This window comes from Thunnus maccoyii, chromosome 14 (genome assembly GCF_910596095.1).
Source record: "Thunnus maccoyii chromosome 14, fThuMac1.1, whole genome shotgun sequence".
In the NCBI taxonomy this organism is placed as follows: Eukaryota; Metazoa; Chordata; class Actinopteri; order Scombriformes; family Scombridae; genus Thunnus; species Thunnus maccoyii.
The window spans coordinates 13,584,738-13,608,181 of NC_056546.1; the positions used below are offsets into that span (position 1 = coordinate 13,584,738).

The 23,444-nt window shown below is 37.3% G+C and overlaps 1 protein-coding gene across 4 annotated transcripts in view; it reads left to right on the forward strand.

Annotated features, from left to right (window-relative positions):
* LOC121912088 (VPS10 domain-containing receptor SorCS1-like) overlaps positions 1 to 23,444 on the forward strand; it is a 46,698-nt gene that overhangs the window by 7,573 nt on the left and 15,681 nt on the right. For all 4 annotated transcript variants that reach the window (XM_042434155.1, XM_042434158.1, XM_042434156.1 and 1 more), the window contains exons 2-16: positions 7,774 to 7,841; positions 8,510 to 8,609; positions 8,837 to 8,995; positions 11,035 to 11,108; positions 14,232 to 14,296; positions 14,906 to 15,024; positions 15,363 to 15,452; positions 16,375 to 16,554; positions 18,405 to 18,551; positions 20,193 to 20,295; positions 20,573 to 20,649; positions 21,293 to 21,384; positions 21,523 to 21,630; positions 21,943 to 22,060; positions 22,196 to 22,329. In XM_042434155.1, coding sequence (XP_042290089.1) covers positions 7,774 to 7,841; positions 8,510 to 8,609; positions 8,837 to 8,995; positions 11,035 to 11,108; positions 14,232 to 14,296; positions 14,906 to 15,024; positions 15,363 to 15,452; positions 16,375 to 16,554; positions 18,405 to 18,551; positions 20,193 to 20,295; positions 20,573 to 20,649; positions 21,293 to 21,384; positions 21,523 to 21,630; positions 21,943 to 22,060; positions 22,196 to 22,329 — 1,634 coding nt within the window. The remainder of the gene's footprint in view (positions 1 to 7,773; positions 7,842 to 8,509; positions 8,610 to 8,836; positions 8,996 to 11,034; positions 11,109 to 14,231; positions 14,297 to 14,905; positions 15,025 to 15,362; positions 15,453 to 16,374; positions 16,555 to 18,404; positions 18,552 to 20,192; positions 20,296 to 20,572; positions 20,650 to 21,292; positions 21,385 to 21,522; positions 21,631 to 21,942; positions 22,061 to 22,195; positions 22,330 to 23,444) is intronic.

Consider the following 23,444-nt stretch of genomic DNA (forward strand, 5'->3'; position numbering starts at 1 on the left):
TAGTTGTGTAATAAAAGCAACAATATTTATTGTGTTTTTCATCCATAAAAATGCTCTGCACTTACCGAATACACCAGAGCCAAGTTGGAAACCACATTTATATTGATTGGTGGCTCCCTTTTTTTCACCACCGTTTAGAATTCTGAGGAACATTTTGTTGTGATGAGATTTCTTAAAATTTCTCATCATTAATGGCCAATCATTCCCATCTGTCAGAGTGGAAACCTGCAGGATATAAACATAGATGTACAGTATTTGAATATTTATCTGCTGGATACAGACAATTTATTTATCGATATTTTTGTCCTTATATGTTATTTGTTAAAATTTCTTATTATCCCATTCTTAGAAGAAAGCAGTAAGGGACAATAACTACAGAAAATTCAGCTTGTTGCACATTAAGGAGGAGGAGGAGGTGGAGACTGAAAGTGATCTATAGGTTCATTCAATTAAGCCTGCAAAACCTTTTTACCGTTTTATCTTGCCTGCCTTCCCCGCCTTGATTTTACTTCCTCAGTGCACCATTACAAACAACCCTGTTCTGGACACTGTGATGCATGTAGTATGCTGCATATAGCATGTTGACATCCCTGTAGTACAGTCAGTGTAGACCTCCACCAGCGCCTTTCTGTGATGGACAGGCTGTGGAGGAGGAAGAGGGGGGTTACTTTGCAGTTGTTTCATGAAGCGAGCATCACATCACACATCCTGCTAAAGAAACATAAATAAATTCATGAAATACATAATGATAGGAATTGTAACACCCTGACTCAACCTAAGACGACATAAGACAAAGAATTTATTTTCCCTGACAAATACCAGGATGTGGCATTGCCTACATTGCATGGATAAACAGAGGGGCTGTTTTTTTCTTTAAAGCTCAGCACTGCGCATAAACTACTGGCAGGCTGAGTTCAGCTCTGCCAAGCCACCAAGCCTTCCTGTGGTGAAGTTCTCTAACGCCTTGAAACCCGCAGAGTGTGTTTTTTTTATCGGCAAGCTGTGTTCCCCTCCTGGGTTTCCTTTCTTCTTCACTGAGTGCTGTCCAATAGAGCAGAAATTCCATAAAACTAAGGCTAAGATTTTATTTTAGAGCAGGATGAAGTTAATTTGGCTAGAACAATGCATTAATGAGATATCACCTTTTTTGTTATTGTTGCCGCAGACACGTCTCTGTGTTTGCACTTCTTTGATTTTGTGTGTTTGTTATGCAGTTCCACATTTTTGTTACGTGTTGCCTCTGTTTTCAGTGTGACTCAGTGTTGTTACATGAACAGCTGCAGAAGCTTCTGAATAATTGTAGCAGCAGTTGGAAAGCAAAGAGTCAGTTTGTTCATTTTAACGTGAGGTAATGTCGTGTCAATAAGCAAAAAAAATAACCACTGCATTTTAAACATGTTAAGTTCTCAGCTAATCGGTGTTTTTAAATTAAAAACATTTTTAAAATTATAGCAGCAAGCAGTGATAAGTGGGGTCCAAGCACATAATTTAACATACATGTGTTGTGCGCCTTTTAAACCACAGAGTTCACAACAGATGGACAGAAACAGGAGGATACACACACCTTTGTGCCAGGCTGGATTTGAACAGGTGACCTTACAGTTACAGGATAGGTGTTTAGAACACTAGACCATTGGGACAAAAAATGTTAAGGTTTTGGTGCCCCCTTTTGGCAGAACATCCCAGGACTGCACAGCGAAGCTTGGACCTGACATCCGTACACGTGCACCAAGTTTGGTTACAGTAGCTTATGCCAATTTTGATTCATGAGCATTCATGTAAAGTTAAATACAAGTTCAAAAATGTATAATTTCATGATTCAATATTCAACAGATGTATCGAAATTTCTTTAACAACTTAAGATCAGTGAAGTTTGTATATGAAGTTTTGGGACAATTGGTCCAGCGGTTTCTGACGAGATGTCGAAAATAGGATTTTGAGAAAATTGAGTAAAAGTTACAAATTTGACATTTTTAGATTTAGAATTTTGACTCTAGGCCAAGCCATTTTCGAGATAACTGCAAAAACGTAAACTTGATTCTTACAATGCCACTTTGAGGTCAATAAATGTCATTTCATGTGCCTGAGTAGTGGGTGGATTTTGCAACTCACCTGCAAATTTTTGTGTTTCTAGGTCTTATGGTTTTTGCTGCACAAACACTTTTAGCAGAGAAAAATATAAGTTAGAACAAAAACAATAGGGTTCCATCAGCTTTGTTGCTTGGGCCCCTAAAAAAACAATACAGTCAATGTCTCAGTGCTCCATCTATGAATGAGAAAAAACTGTTTGGCTGCTGTTTCATAAGTGTTCTTTTTTTGGCTGTTGTTCACCACATTTTGTGTTTCAGAAGACTTTAATTTAACAGTGGGTGCCTCCATTACTTGCTCACATGAGTTACACTTTAAGAGAGGCCTCACATTCAAAACCGTAACTTTGATTCACTCACTGAAGTTCTCATTTTGGATTTATAGCGATGCATTTTGGCAAACAGAAGATTTCAAGTACTATTGGTGAGACTAAGAAGACGTATGGGTGAGAGAAATCCTTCCCCAGCATATTTCTCTAATCAGCTATTTTACTTTATTTATGTCAGAGGAAATGCACTTTATTAAAGAGTCCTGAGAGCTTTTAGTTTGTCAACATGCAGCTAATCTTTTACCATTTCACTCAGCACTTCTACATTTCAGATGAAGTGCTGAGGAGTTAAAAGTAGTTGAGAAAAAAAACACATCCTTACACAGTGGGCACAACTTTTTGGTTGGGCTGAAAAACCTGCCCACTTGCTGTCTAATCTTGCCTGCATTGATCAGACCCCCTGCTCATGCACGCTGAAGCTTCCAGGCTCAGCAGGTCGCTGCAGCCTAGCAGCAGAACTACCCTGGGTTTTCATTTATGGTGAAGAAGCAAATGATGCGAGAGTATAAGCCCTAAGAAGAAGGAAGCCGTTTCAGATGGCTTATCAACCAAGCTGCTTTTTCCACGCAGGGCTGTTGTCTCAACATGAGGATCCCAATAAAGTCAGACACTTGCCGTTCTGCTTGAACGCCATAGCTGTAACATGGAGTATCTGCTTGCTGTCAATTTGAAATGCTGGCGATGTGATGTTCACAGATCACTGGTATTACACTCTGCCAAGGTAACAGAATGTCGCCATCAGTCACATTAAAGCTGAACTCTATAACTTTAAATTTCAAGAATTACATGTTTAAAAAACTTACTGAATCATTTTAATACCCTACAAGTACTTAAAGCAACGACAGAAGATGTTTGAATCACATATCCCAACCTTCAGAGGAATTATTTACTGTGATTTCACTCCCTCCGTGTAAATCAGGTTTTATCGGGACACCAATAGTTTATTTTCTGCAAAGTGATATTGTGAAGTTGCTTTATAATTTATGATTGCAGTGACCTGTTCTCCATGGGAGAGCCAACAGCTCTGACTTCAAACAACCCAGCTTCAACACAACATCTGGTCTATGAGGAAATGTTGCCTTTGTTATTGAAGTGATGTAAATTGATGTGGCAGACAAAAGCCACTGTACATTACATATCTCTCTGAGGTGGTATTGAAGCGCACGAGGATTTGCTCTCCTGAAGGCTTTTGTTGCTTTCGAGTGAGTTGCAGGACGATGTAATAGAAATAGACAATTCTTTCTTTATTAAATGTGTTAAATGATGCTGTTTAATCTGGTAATTTTATCAAGTGAAGTTTAATACTTAATTCTATACCAGCCCCCAGGGTCTTTGAATTTTCTCGCTAAGCTTGCTTTTTTTTTTTTAACGGGAGTGTTTTTTATTCCTTGAAAGGTATTCATTGCCACACTGTTAATACTTCTGTAGTGTTAACATCTTGTAGGCAGATGTTCTCACACATTCCCTCCCAATGAGTTTGTCTTACTGAAGGCATCACAATTAAAGTCTCACTAATTTAAATATCATTATTACCCCAAATCTAGATGTCCTACGAAAATGTTAAATTCAAATCTTCAAGCTGCTATAATACATTTTCTTATATTATAAATGGATCATGACTACTTCTGTAGCTTGTAGTCACAAACCCTCAGAGAGTAATGACCCGATTCTGCACTTCCCCTAGGGCGCATTTCAGCCTCTTTTAGCTCATTGTTTTGGTTTTACAGTCCACAACTTTACTGTCTTGATTCATTCTGACTGCCCTCGTCAGCATCCAGATGCAGCAGGCTGCGAATAATCTCTAGCAACTAGCTGCTGAATATAGTGGAGCATTTAGCAGTTAAAGAGCCAGATATTTCCCTGTGGAGTTGGTACAGATCAAAACTGGACTTAGATTCATCATGTAGACACAAACACAGCTCCAAATGAATACTGATGTTTCTCATACGCTTGTTAACATGTTTGCTATATCAAACTTTAAAACGTGATATGTTAGTGTTTTGTTTACGGCCGTTGTGGTGCCCACAAGTGGGAAAAAAATCAATTAATGTAGGTTTAAGGAAAACAAGGCGTGAATAAATTTCTATCTCAGTTGCTCACTAGATCTATGATTTTTACATTTTTAAATTTAAAACAAATGAAAACACATCTGTTTACAGAAACAGAGTCCCCATCACTTTGGATTATCTGCAGACACTGACAGTGAGGTCAACAACAGTGTTGTTTTTACTGTAACAAAGTAGTTTCAGTCATAAAAGCTGTTTTAGGAAAGATACTGTTGAATTTTTAATAGCGCATTTTCAATGCTGTGCTGTGTGAACCACAAGCAAGACTCCATTTACCTCCATCATATGGGTAGAAAGCAGAAATCTCAGAGTTGCATATATCAAAATGTTGTTAAATAGTACCAAAACTATGGCTGTATACCACTATGGGTAAATGAGAAAATATGATTTTTTAAATTTTATTTAAGTGAACTGACATTTTAGGTGTGAAACATTAACTTGTTCTCATTGCTTATTCCTGTTCAGGATCAAAGGGGGCATTTGGCAAAAAGTAAGGGAAACACTTTAGACACATGACCAGTTTTTAATGTGTCATATTTGTCTTTTTTATTAATATTCCAGTCAGTAACTCCTGTAACAATTGCTTTTATGGAATCATCCATCTGTTTAATTGCAGTGGCTAAATGTGATGACAGTTTTATTGATGAGGCAACTTAATTCCAACAGCTGATAAGGCTGGATCAACGGCTTGGTGAGAGTGGGAATGAATTGCAATGTGTGCTCTGTCGCTCCTTTCATTTGTCTCAGGTTTTCATCCTTCAATAACAGACCCCCCCCCCTCGCCTCTGCATTCTTGGTACCCGTACCTCACCCAGTCTCCTCTTCATACAACACCTTCATTTCACACCAGTAATCTCTTCAACCTAAGCCCTTTAAGTCACCATTAAGCCTCCATTCATTCTTACATAATGATCGAATTCATCCCAGTCCATTTACCTCCAAGGTTTAAGATTTACAAAGGATTAGAGGTTGAAAAATCAATTTGCTTGCTCTTGGATGTCAAGTAATCCAGTTTGGCGATATGTTGGTGCGACTGCAGTCTAATGGGATATGCACTGCATGGTAGCTGACATCAAATGTGACACTGTTGTCGAAATTCAAAGGGAAAGATATGCTAATACATATGGCATTATTATTTAAATTCTGAAAGTAAGTTATGCCATTATCTGGTGAATGGTGCAATATTTAAAAGAAGAGCCTTTGTCCAGTTCATTTCAAATAGCGATTTAATGGCTTGTGTGACATGTTGAACTTCAAACACCTGTTTCACACAGAATAATCTACAAAGTGAATATTGTATCACTGTATTGATGTGTTAACTGCAGCCACGGAGCTTCACCTTAAACTTTCAACATCCCTCGGAAACTTTTTCAGGCTGCAATTTGCTGGATTCAAATTACATATGACTGTAGTCCTGGATCCTACCCAAGTAAATGCATAAAGTTAATTGCCATACAGAAGGGGGGTGTAATTTGTCCTAATTTTCAGGCTGCTGTGGGTTGTTTTATTGTGTATGACAGTGTCCATGAGGGTATGACTTTTGGAAAGTGTAAAGGCCATTTTGTTGGAAGACCATAAATCTCTGCAACCCGGTCTGGACAGTTGGTACTGCAGCTATAACAAACTGGACTATTTCTGAACTAGCCTCATATAAAGGATTTTATACATTCAGCACAAAGTCACAGCAGAGTTAGAGTTTCATTAGTCAGCGTATTCACAACGAGGGTAAATAATTAGGAAATAAACTAAAACTAAAGTTTCAATTGCATTATTCTGTCTTCAGAAACTTGTGGTGTCACAGTGAGGACACAAACTTACATGTACAAGATGGCGCATAAAGTGAAACAACAGAGAACAAAACTACACATAATTTAGGGCAAATGTAAGACCTTTTAGGACAATGATGTTTATTTTACTAAAAAGTTAATATACTGCAAGAACATAAGGAGTTATGTACCAGTAATTATTTTTTGATACTGGAATAAACGGTATCAATAAAGACAATCAGAAAGTGATTAGCCAATATTTAAGGTGGAGTACTTGTGGAATGGTGTTTTTGGTATTATGTGAGGGGTATAAAACCTACATCATAGTTGCTGTTATTATATTTTGTGGTGTTGCATCAGCACAGTATATCCACAAGCAAGTGGTTTCAGCCAATTAGTTATAGTTTATAGTTTTTGAATATGTTTTTCTTGCCAAATGCTGGAGTCAGTTGCACATAAGTCACCTGGAAGTGTCTAATGTGTGCACAGTGTTTGTCTATCACTGAGGCAATTTGTTTCAAGATGGGCCAAGCTTTTATCTAGCAGAGATGAGGACTGACTTGTTTGATTTGAGCGAAAACCTAGAAGAAAACACTACAAGGGATGCTACAAACTGTGTGAGAAGGGCTTTAAAAAGCAGTAAAAAATTATTGTTTACATGATGGAGTCCTTGCTTTGTACAGCGAATGTTACTCCGAACACTCAGAACACTTGATAATTAGAAGATAGGCATGAAAAAGCTGAACGAGATGCTCCGAGAGTCCTCCCAAGAGAGCTGTATGATCTGTAGATTTTATGATTGCACAGTGCAAGAAGGGCATTGCTTAAGCAATTAATTTGTGTAAAGGGTGAAGGGTGAACAACTGTTTTTGTGTGAGAGACTTCTGACATTTACATTATGATGACTCGCTGAGTAAAATACATTGGATTCGTGCGTCTGGAATCGACGTGTAAAAGAAACAAGTAAAATTTTACAGTTTCTCCTCATGTCATTGCCTCACTGAGGAAAAAAGAAAATACAAGTTAAATGTATGTACACAAGAGGCAAATAGAAGAGTCCACAATGAGCCATTCTTTACTATCTGGAGTTATTTACAAGACATATTGAAATCAACAGCTTGTCGGGTATTAAGTAAAGGCCTGTGTATACGACTATAACACTTTTTATGATCCTCTTCAAAAAAAGATGCCCACGATATTTATGAGGCCTTTGTGTGCCTGGAATGAATGATAGCATTGACTTATTTATTCATTTAGTCATAGCTTAGCAGTGGTAGCCTTTGCTGGTTCTCCTTTGGGACTTAAAAACATTGTAGCATACATATGCTATCTGTTTATCCTCTGAGAATATGCACAAGGCTTTAGACAAACGGGGCAGCTGGGTTTTAATAAAGCTGTGTCTGTCAGGTAATTTAAAAGACATGAGCATGAACGTCTTGGCTCTTTTCTTTCACTATGTGACACTTTTTTCAAAACTGATGATGCGCTCCTTCGAAGCTAGTAATCTGTTTTATCTTTTTCGTAGGTGATCCTCATGTTGACAAAATACTATGACTTCAACTCCGGCAGAGTAACGGAGAGTTCTTTATGGAGGTAAGATCTTCTGCTAGTCTGTGTTTGTGTGGTAACACAAATAGATGTCGCATTTATAACAAAATGACTTGCATAATGTTTAGTGATGGCATAATTCTCCAAAGCTCTTGAAAACAAAATATTCTGTTATAAAAATCTAGGAGCCTGTGTGCTTTATCCTGTATAAACCATTTTATGCCATCTTGTTTCTGAAATGTCACCAAGGAACAGAGACCAGTATGTATTTTGGTGACAATGAATGAACTGAGAAAAACAGTCCAATTTTTTGAAGGCCAAACATTTATTTTCGAGGACATCTCTGGTTCTGAAAGAGTTTCATAAACACTGCAATTGTAGATTTTTTTTTATGTCCTCAATCCTCCATTAAAGTTATAAAACATGAAAATTACAAACATTAGAGTATACAATGTTTGTAACCCAAAGTGTCAATAATGATAATAATATCTCATCCCGTTGCCATACATGCCACACAGGATATTGTTGTTTATTTTAATAATTAGAGAAATCTCCATTCATCTAGCAAATTGCTTTATGACTTCTGCTGTTGCAATTTTCCGCCTGCCTGATATGCTTAATGATACTATTAGCATCTTAACTAGTAGGTGTTTCTCAATTCTCCGTTACTCGCCACAAAAGCCTGTTTACTTTATCCTATAATTGAATTTTAGGTCAACTGATTATGGGACCACATATGAGAAACTTAATGAGAAAGTTGGGCCAAAAACCATACTGAGCTACTTGTACGTGAGTCCAAACAACAAGAAGAAGGTAAGTTTCCACATGCCTGCTGTGAAAAATCTTTATTGAATATATCTGTCAATATTATCATTGTACAGCAGAGATAGTGTCATTTTCACTAAGTAGCAGCCCTGCAGGAGCCTGCACCGTGCATGTGTTGTTGGCAGCGCACTTCACGAGCACACTTAAGCCCTGCGGAATGGTTGCTGTCAAGGTGGGCCTCTGATTCCACCGTCTCCTTTCTTGTCTTGTCTCAGATCATGTTACTGACTGACCCAGAGGTGGAGAGCAGCCTGCTCATTAGCCTTGACGAGGGGGCGTCCTATCAGAAACACAGCTTAGCGTTTGATATCCTCAGCCTGCTTTTTCACCCCGAGCAGGAGGACTGGATCTTGGCTTACAGCCACGACCAAAAGGTAACACGTAGCTGTCAGACGGCATGAAATAAAAACTGAAAATATGACATAAAAATCTCTGGGTGGGAGTAAGGGGTGTTGTGTGTGGTTTATTTGCTGCTTGTCTTGCACTTGTTAGCTCAGTATGAGTGTTCTGTCTGTTTCTGTGATTATATTACATCACAAGCTTGGTGGATTACAACAAAGTTTATATCTATATAAAATGAACACAGGTTGTTGTCATGGCTGAAACATTAATTTTGTTAATCGCGTCTGGCCTCCGTGGTCTTCATGGGCAGAGACATCTGCCACTTAAGCCAAGGCTGCAGTTGCCAAAACAGAGGCAGCTGATCACCTGCTCCCCGAGGTCACAAGGTCTGGCTGCACACTCCAAGTTTAAATGGATGTGTCCTAGACAGCAAAGGGGAAATTTAACAATGGAGACACGTCCAAATAATCCACACATACACACACACACACACATACACACACTCTCACATAATTGTGAGCATAAACTCACACACACCCTTCATTACTCTTTGTGAGAACCCTACTGTCTGTTTTACTCAACGCTACAGACATCAAACTTGGCCTTCACTATTGGAAGACTTGATTTCAGAGAGAAAAACAGTCAAGGTCTGAGAAGTGAGATAAATGGTGCAGGGAGGAAGATGAAAGCTTAGTTGAGAGCCATCGACGGGTCAAAATAAAGACGCTCTAGAGAAGTTTGCCTTCAGGTCATCCTGTATGTCTCTGTAAAGCTAAATTTCATCTGTGTTTTTCTTTTTCTTTTATCACTGCTAGAATGAAATTAATCTTAGCTTGGTTTGATTTTCCATTTATTGATTGTCCGTCACGTCTTTTAAAAGTTGTAAGCTCCTAGATAAGTCAAAATGATGTTGCTAATCCTTGTAAAGCTCAGAGCTTAAGATGCTTGCTGCTCGATCATTACAGTATGCCAAGATGACTGGCCTTTTGAATGCTTGGACAAAAGTCCAACTTTGCAGTAAAAAAGGAGACTAATGGCTTTATGGCTTGAATTATTTATTTTATAATACCAATTAGGGTGGAATCGTACTGAGTTACTGTAAGTAAGTGAAAGGAGACTCCTTGCATTAAAATGCATCTCGTATCCAGATATGATTTAACCTGATTACATTTATACCTGATATTAATAAGTGTCTCCAGTGTCCACAATGAGATCCACATCCTCCTCTCCAAAAAAACAAAAACAAAACAAAACAAAACAAAACAAAAAAAGATGGGAGCCATCTGTGAAGCTCCACTTTTGTATGGACTTTTGTTTGCTTTTCGAAGCAGGGGAAGAAGCCTTCTCTTCTTGACTCCATCCAAGAGTGTCTTTAATATCCGTAGCTTTCTTGCTGCTTTCTTGCTAGTAGCTTAGCTTTGCTAACCGGCTAATGGCTGCTACCTCGCTGGTTTGCAACATTGCGTTTTTCCGTCCACATAGTTGTTGTATGTGCATTGACAGCTCAATTGCATTCACACCTGTGTTCAGTGTGGTCACAATGCATCCCTGATCCAATCAGATCGCATCACAGTCCATCCTCGATGCATCTTGGATGCATTTACACCTGTACTCTCATGTGATCAAGCACTGTCTGATTGTAATCCGATCACCCAAAATGCATTTTAATGCAATGTGTAAAGGGGGCCCTAGATTTTAATACAAAAGCCAATTTGTGTATTAAAAACCCCCTATTCTCAAAACAGATGGAAGGGATCAGAACAGATAATCTTTACCATTTTGTTTTCTTTTTTATTTAAAAAACCTAGCCTCAGAGTATCAGTGCATTGTATTTTTACAGAAACTGCTGAATTTCCTCATAACTGATGCATTTTCACATAAAGTATGCACTCAGTAGTGCAGTATTCAAAACAACATCGACATATTGACTCCAAAAAATCTAAAATTCTGACAGCTGCTTGATAATACAGTTGGATATAAATCAGCAAATAATTCTCTTGGATATTCTCACTTGGAAAACCATTATTTCTACTGTAACTAATTTGGTTAATGCTTTCCTCTCCTTTTTCAGCTGTATGTCTCTGTTGAGTTTGGGAGGAGATGGCAGCTTGTGCATGACAGCGTCGTCCCCAACAGATTCTACTGGTGAGATCACAATCAATCATTTGCAGAGCGTTTGTCTTTTGGGGAGAGAAATGCTGCAACATATTGATATACTCTAGTAATACTATGAATAATAGACAAACACAGAACAATTATACCTTAATAAATGGATTTAAATGGATTTTTCACACAACAGTGGTACAGAGGGGAGATGCCTTCGCTGTACATATTTACATATGCCAGAAAATGTTGGATGATTTCTGCTCACCATTCTGACAACTTTTCACAGACTCTGTTTAGAGCTCTGACTCACACTGCAGCAACATTACGTGTTTTTTCTGATCAGTCAGCAGCTCATTTAAAGTTAACAAAAACACAAAATGTTTCTGAGTCAGATTTGAGTGTGAAATGCACTTTTGAGAATTTTCATGAAATTTCTCGAGTTGATGACATTTATTATTGAAAGTAGAAGCTGAAATAAATGACATGCCACCCAGTCTTAAAGAGGTAATCACACATTTTAAAACCACTGCTTTTATTATTGAATGCTGAGTTAGGTTTTGTGGTAGGCAGATCTTGTATTGATAAATAATGTATGTTATCTTTTTTTTTTTTTTAACATAATGTACTAAGCGTCTAGTTTACACATACCTATTAATATTTGATCTGCTGAAGGCATTCTGCTTGTGAAATATTGTTGGGATAGTGCTGAGATACAACAGTGTATTACAAATATAATCATATCCAAACATTATCCATCAATCTTTCATTTATTTTGGATGATACCTGATGTATATTGTATACAGAATCACAACTGATAGTGTGGTTTCAATGGGAAAAATTCTGGGTGTCTCTTTGAGTGTTTTAGTGTTATTAGCTGCTGGGTGCGAGTACAGGAATAAATGTTTAATTTATAATGTTTTTTTTATAGTTGTTGGCTACAAAATCCTTTTCACACATGTTTCCATAGCACTAAAAAAAGCAGAACCGCAGATTAATCAAGGAGGTTGGAGAGACCTACAGTACATCTTTTTGCAGATGTTGCATTAATCTGGGAAAAATACTGTGACCCAACATGTTAGCAATGTTACAGTACATAAAAATCACTTAAGGGAATAGATAGATTTTAGTCATAAACAAAACACTGAGACTATCTCTTTAATGTCTATTCTCAAAGAGAATGTGGATATACAGTATGACAATCATTTCTTGTTGGGGTTGTTGGGGCAAATTTTTGCTGATAAAATATGTTAGCACTTCCTTTTGTCTTCAAGGAAATAAGTCGACCAAAACATGCCAGAAAAAACACTCCCCCCCACCATCAGAGAGCCACTATGAAAGAATTACTTTCATCACATCCTGCACTGCTCATCTTATCTAAAAAAAAATATGACAAACATGATTTACAAAAACATGTTAACGTGCAACCTCGCTAGGCAGACATTGCGGTATGTGTTATGGGGTAACACAGTGTAACATTGCAGGGGGTTTATTTAAGAGCAAGGGCTGCTGTTCACTGATAGAATTGGATGAAGTATTTGACAGAAAGTCCATTAAAAGAGATGGAGCTGTGAGGCAATTACAGAGTGCTGAGGGAAGCAGGACGGGGGGTTTTTATATTATAGTTCAGACACAGTATGGAAAATGAGAAGAAACCCATCTTCTGTCACAACCACTGCTATTAATACAGCAAGTGGTCACTCCTGTCACTCTGCACTTAACAGCAATCATGAAGAATCTCCGTTGAAAGTGAATGAAATGGCTAAATACACCTTGCCCATAAAGTGCAGTTCAGGTCAGATGTCCTTCAGGCCAGTGTTTATAGATAAGGATTTTGTATTATTGCTCCTGAGAGAACAGTGAAGAACACAGCTGCATCTTTTATTTCCCATGTTCCCTTACAAAAACAAGATGAAAATCAAAGTCTAAATGTAAACCATACTGCGCCTCTGGTAACAGAAAAACAGAAACAATTACTGTGAGCTAAATGCATGTATTGTGTGAATAGTTTTCTTATTTTTCTTTGTTTTTGTTAAAATTATTTGCTCTGATTCACAATATATAAGGCAAAATATGCCTTATTGGGAAATAGTTGGCTTTCTGCTTCAATGCCTTACTAAGCCACCTGATGTCTAATATAAATAAAAAGGAAGTTAATATTAAAAGGCAAATGCTTTGTGACCAAGACTACACATGCTGCATACTTCATACTGCACAATTATTGGCTCCCCTTTTTATTAAATTTGTGAAATAAAAACACTTTCATCACTTCAAGACTGGGTCGCACCAGCTGTTCGTAAATCCATTAATAAGTTTGTGTAAGTCCTTTGTAAGTTAGTCTAGTTTTTTAATCAGGTTGCATCATTAAAACTTGAGGAATGTCTAATCAGTAAATAACAAACTAACAAAACTGCCAAAAATAACAATCTGTATATTCAACTGAACTCCTAATCCTTTGTAACTGTATATCACTTTGTTTTTATTTATATACATACATTTATAGATGTATGTTAGAGTTAGTCGTATTCATGCAGTTTGAAATGAGTGAGAAATATCTGATTATGCTAACGCTCATCTCACCAACACTATTTAGCTAGCTAGTCACCTGGACATTGTTAGCATTATGATTTGTAATCTGAGGTATACTGTGTTATTTTTGTGAAATGTAATTTAAAATGTTACTTGTTAACATGGTTATTAAAGATAGATAAGTAGACCATTTTTCATATCTACCTCTTTAACTCTTCAGTCCACTGTAAACAAGTCGTATATTAGCAAGCCGTTGGTTTTGTTAGTTAGTTCAGTTGGCTACGCAGCAGTTACAACCGGCAGTTATTAGGCTGTAAATATTTAGTAGCTAATCTTTTGGGAAATAAAATAAAATATAATCTAAAAATCTTTCAAATGACAAAAACTTTAAATGGAAAAAACTGAAAACATCTGAGAAAGAAAAATCAGCCTTAGTCTGAACTGCTCACAATTCTGAGCAGGTCATAAACTGTGATGAGGGGTCACAAGCAGACTTAATTTTAAGTGGGCACAAGTGACAAAAGGTTGAGAACCACTGTCTTAAATGTTGGTATATGATGTCTATACTAATGCACAGATGAACATTTACATAAGCAGAAATCTAATATTTCTCAGATGTTTGTCACAATGTTGCAGGTCCAGACTGGGTTTAGACAAAGAGCAAGGGATGATCCACCTGGAGATCAGCGTCACTGATGGACGTGAGTAATAAAGTGATGTTACCATGGCAACCCACTGAAAAGTAAATTGTCAGAAAACACCATACTAAAGCACATAAGGTCAGACCACCTTCTCTCTTTAATGTGTTAGTGTACAGTATGTTATCCGCTATTGAAATGAGAGTAGACATCACATCAAATTACCAGCCTTTGTTGTGACTCGTAAACCATAATTTAAAAAATTGAGTGAGAAATTACAGCTATTTTTCACTGTATGCACCAAAACTCTCCTCTCCATCTGCACTGGCTGTGTGGAGACTCTTCATACGATTAAGTTAATTCATTTTTCAAGGGCCAGGCTGTGACTTGGCTCTTTTCTTGGCCGCAGCGCAGAGAGGGGGGCACTTCCATAAGGCCTCGTGTGTTAATGCCTTGTCCCCGGGGAGATCACCTCATTTGGCTGATGCTAACACATTGGGACAGCTCTCGCTACTTTATCTATTAGTGAGAATAAGGATTGGCCTCCAAAATTTTGCCTCTATAGCTCACTTAATACCATCAGCATTTGTTAAACCTTGATTGTGCACTACAGAAGGCTGTTTGTTTTTCTCTTTGTTGTATTTTTAGCATTCATTTCTTGCTTACCCACAGGGTCACAGTACATAACTTGTAAACTTCAGAATTGCTCTGATGGAAACAAGGGCAAGCCTTTCCCTGGATTTATCATCCCTGATTCCCTGGTGGTTCAGGATGAATACGTTTTCATCCAGGTGGGTTTTTATCGCAAGGTCTGGCTTCATTAAAAGACAATTAAAAGCTGTAAAACCACTGCATCCAATCGCATCTTAATGTACAGTCATGTCTTTCATTAGCTAAAAGGGCCCATTATCCTGGGAAAGGATGGCATTAAATTGAAATCAGTGTTGTGTATTACTTCAACTCCACTCTACCATAATGCCGAACATCCTAATTAGTAGCAAACCCAGAGTTTTTGATCACGATTTAAATTATTTGATACATGCTGCTAGCAATCAGTGTGCACAGTGAAGTTTATGAATATTTATCTGAAATGTGATGAACTGCAAATTGCACTTTATTGCTTTTCTAGGTGCCAGTAGGTGGCCAATCTGTCCATTATGTGTCCTATAAAAGAAATGCTTTCTACCCAATGAAGCTTCCCAAGTACACTCTGCCAAAGGTAAGATTACTGGAAAGGATGCAGTGTTTGATCAACTGAGCACCTGCAGAGGAGCAAGTAGCAGAACAAGTGCAACATTAATTTGTCTGTGAAACACTCAATTTATTCCTTCAGGCTATTTTGCAGTGTCATGATGACTTACTGTGGATGATTTTTACAAATGATTTCAAGTAGGGCTGTTCCCAGTTATTCATAATGCTTGCTGACAAACCCATTAAATTGTTTTCCTCACATTATTATCCTCCTGAAATTTGATCATTTATGCATAATTATATGTTCAGATCATTTGTCTATTTAACACTCATGCATAGTTTTTTAATCAATTACCCTTCCAGTTATATCAACAGATATTTACTTCAAATTGGCTCTGGAGTTGCACATTCATTGTTACCCAGAACTCCAAGAGAACTTTTTGAAGCAGAAAACTCAATTTGCATTTGCACAAAACAGTGTTATGCACTGGACTCCATTTACTAAAAGCACAGCAGGGGGGCTCAGTGATTTGAGAGACTGTGTCATAACAACAGGAGAGATATAGTGCCCACAGTGTTGTTTCGATCAATCTGTCCATTCATCCATCCATCCATGTATACTGTCAAAATTTCCTTGAGAAGGACACACATCCTTCACCTCGCCTCACCCTGAATAAGAGATTCAGTAAAATTAAATGGAGCCTGTCTTCATTTTTAGTGCATGGCATGACACGCCTGAGGTCTAATCGCTGCTGATCCTGACTGAATAATGTCAAGAAGTGATGAATCAATAGCTTGCTGCACTGGCTCTGTGACTACTGTTACGCACGCTACTATTCAGTCATCCTTTTTAGTCAACTAAATGCGTATTGGCTGCAGTTGACTAATTTATAGAAAGCCTGTTTCTCAGCCGCCTGCATCTTCTGTTCTCATGAATTTAATATATTTAGGACTTGCAGATAATCAGCACGGATGATAACCAGGTGGTGGCAGCGATTCAGGACTGGCACCAGAATGACTCTTACAACCTGTACATGTCTGAGTCCAGAGGGCTGTTCTTCACCCTGATGCTGGAGAATGTTGTGAGCAGTGGAGGACCAGAGGGCAACATCATGATAGACCTCTATGAGGTAGGCAGTGACTGTGCAGTTGGGGGGTGGTGCTGTCATCTGCTTACATGTTTTCGGGTTGGTCAGGCATGCCAAGCTGGACCAACTCAAATCACTGACCTGTTTTCATAACGGCTGCAGTTTAAAGAGGAGTGTGTCATGTTCATGAATATTAACTACAAAACTAATCAATTTTTTGTGCTCTTTGCCCCTTCAGAATGCTGTAACTAATTTGTGCAATAATCAATGCAGTTATACATGCATAGTTATTTTCTACTGTGCAAAATGAAATACTTCCTACACTCAGTGCTATATTTGTGCAAACACATTCAGTACATTCCAATACTTCCAGTACTTAATGTATTATACATTTTATTAGTGCACAAAAGATTACTGTAATTAATCGATTCACAGAAAATCAATCAGTAATATTTTGTAATTAAGTAAGTAATTAAGAAATCATTGAAATAATTTTTCAAGCAGAAATGCCAAACATTTTCTGGTTGAAGCACCTCAACTGTGAGGATTTGCTGTTTTATGTTATTACAGATTATTATTTATTATATTATTGATTATCTACTATCTATCCTCAGGTTTTGAACTGTTGGTCAGACAAAAGTGGAAAACTGAAGAGGTCACTTTGTGTTCTTAGAAACTAATGGCTAATTTTCATTATTTTCTGACATTGCACTGACAAAATAATTGCAAAATAAATAAAATAAATGCAAAAATAATACATTTGCAACCCTACACTTAATTAACGTATCTCTTAGCTTTATACATCAGTCCGGCATCGATCTGGGCTAACACCTATAGAAAGATAAACACATTCACTCCTCACATGCAGTCTCCACTCCCCCCAAACTGCTGTTTGTTTTTTAACTGTGAGAGAAAACTGGAGAAAACATGGGGAGAACATTCCTGTTTTGGGAGAGTTCTCAGCCAATAAAACAGACAGACTTTGACAAATAAAGTACCAGCACACAGCCTAAAACTTTCCTGAGAGTTATTCTTGGTTCTCTGCCGTGTTTTCCTTAAGTGTACTCTGTGCTAAGATGTCTTGGATGTCCTGAGTCACCATAATGGAACAGATGCCGGCATGTTGCAGTTTATTCTGCAGCATTTGAGCATCTCTCTCACATTCACATTCTGGCTGCTTTCATTACCTTTTATTTTTTTTATTACCTTTTCACAAAAAAAACATTTAGTAGGTTTATGTAAACCACCATCTATGCACAAGTTTAGGAAACACTAGTATCACTTACAGCCCGTAGTCAAAAGGGAGGCAAAACAGCAGCTTTAACATGTGCTCTGAGCATGTTATATCTGTGTTGACAGACATGCTATGAGGTTGCCGTGCCTGCACATGTATGCCTCGCTCTAAATTATCCTCATGTGCAGCAAGCAGCAAAAGCATCACACACACCTAAGATAGCCATCAGCAGTGCTTACTCTCACTGATCACTGACCTCCACACACATTTTATGCCCAGAAATAGCTTTTATAGCTGCAACGACTGACCAGTAGAGGATCTAAAATGACAAACATTTGTGCTCTCTAAATAGAAGAGCAATGCGAACACAAAGTGAAAGCTGCACATGAGTGTCTGCATCTCTGTGCACATTAAGACAAAGAAGAAGAAATATCTCAGGGCCGTACCGTATGTTGTTTTGATATGTTGTGATTCTGCAGAGTCCTGCAGATGGTCCAAAATAGTGCTTCCTGTCAGAAAAACCAGCACTTTCAGACATCTCATCTTCCCCGAACTAGGCCTTCCGCTTTACTTAAGTTTGAATAATTTAAGGTTGTTTTTTTTTCCTGTCTTTTTTGTTATTTTTCCCCATACCATTCTCCGTCTCTCATGTTTGCAGGTTGCCGGGATTAAAGGGGTGTTCCTGTCAAATAAAGTTGTTGAGAACCAAGTGAAAACTTATATCACATACAACAAAGGGAGAGACTGGCGTCTTCTACAGGCTCCAACAACCGATCTCCAAGGAAACAAGGTCTATTGTGAACAGGTAAGTGGGCCACTGACACAGGATACATTTGGTTATTTGGATTTCCATTATCTGCTCTAGATGTGCTACACTGCGTCACAACATATACTGGTCAAATAGAGCAAATAAATCTGTATAGAGCTTTTTAGATTATTGGATGGGAGGGAGTTATCAGAGCAAGACAGTTCAGCATGTGTCAGGCTGCGAAAAGATTTATAGACGAATAACTCAATAATTAAAGATCCCCCCCCCCAGACATGTATTTAGACATGTAAAAATACTCTGCTTTGAATTATAATTTGTGTCCAAACTCTGCAGTCTGCACATACATCATTCTGCACAGTTAAGCTCAAATATCCAACTGGAACACATTTTTGAGTGGAGACAGGCTTTAAATTAAATTTAAAAATAATTTAACTCACCTTGATAGCCAAATCCGGCCCTCCAGGCAAAAATATCCGGCCCTTTGATAGAGTTGAAGTTTTGACTTTCATAGTTTACATTAAAACTTCTACATGATTTTTACAAATCTGCTATAGATAAAAAAAAGAAATACAAGGCTCATGAAAATCTCAATAATATAAGCTTATTAATTCTAATACGGCCCACAGACGATGAGAGGCATTAATACCAAGGTTGCTCTATGCTATTTGAACAGTGCTGAAATTAAGTCTAATTAACCAAACAGAAATTAAATTTTAATGTGTGAATTCCAAATGATTTAATTCCACAACTTTAGCTTTAGATTTGACCAGAAGAGATTTGTTCTTCCCCAACACATATAGGTGGTGGTCTGACAGAAATGGTGTGTTGAAGCAGTTTTTTTCCTAAGATAACAACATCGGAACCATAAATGATTCAGAATCAGGAAATATTGATGGAAAATCAACAAAGTACATCTCTTGTCTCAAAGAGTAACACAGAACATATATTTGCATATGAGTAAGTTTTAGTCAAATGAGTATTAAAATAAGCTGTAACTCTATTAGCACTTACTTACTAATGGGAAAAATTGCATATGTTATCAATCAATTATACACTGAAATGAATTAAAAGAAATAAACAAACCATAAAGGCCTACATTTCTAATGTGCTGGTGGAACCAAAATGTAAAAGTCCCAAAACAACATGACCCATGGTTGAACCTAATTGCCTTGGTGTTGAACCAAATTCACAACTTCACTTGTCTATATCAGGCTCTTTTAAACTGACACAGTTATTTCAATTTAACTGTACTTAATAGATGGTGAACCCAAGAATATTAAGTTATTAAGTCAGTATTCCTCTATTATTTTTTGATTAGTTTTATTATTAGTTGTAGTATGTCTTTTAATAGTTTAGTAATGATTAATGAACAGATGAGATACTGCATAGATACAGATACAGCATATTGTGTCTTAACTATTGTGATAATGACAGTGCACTGATGCAGTTCTTGTATACAGTAGTACTCTTTTCTCTTGTGTGTGATTTAATAAAGCCAGATGTCCAAAGAATATAATACGCAGCATTTATGTTTTTCATAGTAAGCAATTAAATAATAATTAACTATTTTGAATCAGGATACATTCATAGTGTATTCACAGCAGTTCTTATGTTGTTTGTGAAACTTTGATTTTCACAGTCTTACCTCAGTCAGCTAATCTCCTGTGTGTTTCTCAGCCGTACTGTTCGCTGCATCTGCACCTTCATGTGTCTGAGAATCCTTACACCTCGGGAAACATTGTCAGCAAAGATTCAGCTCCAGGAATTATAATAGCGTCAGGTGAGGAGATGATTTGTTTTGCACATCCATACTGTAGTTTACTCTCCAACCTTTAATGCTGGTTACCAGAGGATAGTCATTCTGTTCTTTAGTTGTATTCCCAGCACAAATAAATAAAAGGCCTTCTCACCTGTCAACAGTTTACAAAATGACATTAAGTTAATCTTGGCTGCACATCTGTTCCATGTTGAAAAACTACTACAGCTATTTTGCTTTTTTTTACAGTATGTAACATGCGTGAAATAATAAATAGTGCTTCTTTACCTTTTGTATTTAGGTGTGGTTGGACCAGAACTGACCAGTACTAATGTCAGCATTTTCATCACATCTGATGCTGGAAACACCTGGAAAGAGGTGCAGTATTATAACTCTAAAAATAGGATTGCATATAAATTTTGTGATGCTGATCTGTACTTGCATTTCTGCATCAATGCTTTTTGGATATATTACTTTGCTAAAAAAAACTGCATTTTCTACAAAACCTTTTTTTTTCCCATGTAACAAAATACAGAAAACTCGTCCTTTATTTGAACTTTCCCTCAATAAAATACAGCAAATACAGCAATACAACAAAATGAAAAAAAAATATGACTTGAGTCAGGCATTATATGAATAAAGAATAAGTGAGCAAAAATCTGACTGAGCATTCAATGCCAGCTTTCAGTTCTCGCTTTTCAGTTCTTGGTGACACAAACACAATTTGTTTGTTGACAAAAAGAATATTGAGGTTTGACACCCAGCCTGGTGCATCTCTGATCTGTAAAACAAATAAACCAACGGGAGCACACGGATTTTTGCCATCGGCTTAAGACTCAGTAAATCAACGAAGAGAGCAACACTTGATTGACGCTTTTGTTTGTTCACACAACTGAGTCTCTTGTGGAAAGAACAGTTGTGGTTTCTACTCTCTACTACTAGTATGCATGTTTCCCTGATATTGTCACCAGTGGATACTTTATGTTGAATTTGTGATGAAGTGAAGTTGGTTTGTCTGCAGGCTTTTCAGGAAGAGTACAGTGTGTTTTTCCTGAATCAAGGAGGATCTCTGGTGGCCATCCGACACACACCTCTGCCAATTAGACACATTTGGTAAGGCTCTCCAAGGATGTGCCTCATCTTTTTTTGAGCCTATACTCAATCTCTAAAATGAGGAGAGGGATGTTTTACTGAATTCAACTCTATTTGTGGTTGGTTTCTCTGTGATCTAACCATTGTTCTCTCCCGCAGGCTGAGTTTCGATGAGGGCAGAAACTGGGACAAATATAGCTTCACCTCCTCTCCGCTCTACGTTGATGGGGTGCTTGGGGAGCCTGGAGAGGACACCCTCATAATGACGTAAGATATGGAGGAACAATAAAGAATTGCTATGTCTCTAGTTTAGTTAATTACTGTACTGGTTAATTATATATTACCCCAATGAAGACTAAGAACTGTACATACACAGTGTTGAGTTTATTTAATGTGGTTTTGAAAGTGTTTCATTCGCCTAAGATATAGAGGATTTTCTCAACCCACAGAGAAACATAGATTAAAGTCAGTGATTTGAAATTGCCCAAAGCGGATTTACAAGGTTTTCACACAGCAGATTTTGAATCTGCCCCATATACTGAATGTCTTTGACCTTGTTTTTCTGACATGCTTGTGCAGAATATTTGGTCACTTCAGTCATCGATCTGAGTGGCAACTTGTCAAGATTGACTTCCGGTCTATTTTTCAACATCGCTGCACATCTGAAGATTACCTGACGTGGCAGTTACACAATGAGGTAAGTAGCTCTTCTTACTCCTTAACTGGAAGATTCAGTCGTTGATTAAACTCAAGTGAATCTCTTTTGACTCAGTCACACAATAAAAGCAAGAAAGGAATCTCTGAAATGTTTATGATGCATTATTCATTACAGGGAGAAGTGTGCATCATGGGAATGAAGCGAATCTTCCAAAAACTGAAAGCAAATGTTCAATGTGTCAAGGCCAGAGATCAGTATATTTCCCAGATGTCAGACTCCTGCCTGTGCACAGAGGCAGATTTTGAGTGGTGAGTTCCCCACTCTGCAGCTACTCTTTTCACTTCATTAAATCCAGTGTAACACTTTATCAATCTCCAGAGGCAGAGTCTATGAAGCAAACCTAAGGCACAACAAGAGTGTTTGAAGAGTTATATTTCAAAAGTCACGCCTTGTTGTTATCTTTTCTATTATCTTTTTGTCAACTTAGGATATAAGTTAATCACTATAATTAAAAAAACAAAAACAAAAAAAAACATGCCATCAATTGTTTTTAGTCTTGGGTGTTAGCAATTTTCTAAGATCAGATGTCATTTTGATTAAAGATTGTGGTTGTTATCAATATCCTGATATTAATGAAAGCATTTTTCAGATTTCAATATATATCACAATATGGTAATTGTGTGCAAAATTACAATTAACTGTGTTCTGTGGTCATGTAAAACAAAAATGTAAAGATTAATTTTGTTAATTTTAAACTACAAATTGCATCGAATCATCAACAGTAACACTCTATGATCATATCACCACAACACAGTTTAAGTGACAGAAGATTACCTGTAATATTGAATCACTGCCCAGCCCCAACACTCAAAGACTGTATATGACAGCAGTACATTGCTGCATGTTTTACTCATATCAAGTGCACTTGAATAGATTTGCATGAAAACTAAAGCTAATAGCTCACTCTAGACGCTATTATAAGCTGCTTCTGTCTGTCTGACAGAAGTATTGCTTCATGTCAGAACTTCATGTGCTGATCTAGTGCTAATTGAACCGTGGTGACGAGTATATTTAGCAAGATTAACACCACTTTATTATTAAAAGGACTTACTAAACTTTCCGACTGGGCTTTTGAGGCTGTTTTTCCCTGATCATGATGAAAGAAATCTGATAGATCCCTTTGACTTTGCCAAGGTATAATTATAGTTTGTGTAAACATGAACAATGATTTTTTTCTCTGCCTCAGATGTTTGATACATAAAACATCAAATCTCAAGTACTCTGAGCTGTTGTGCTATAAAACTTTTCTTTAGCCTAGAACACCTCTGTTTATGGTAGACATTAGCTTACTATGAATGATTCTGTTTGAGCTGAGTAATTATATTTGAGATTTTTAATAAAACATAACTAATATTTATTACAA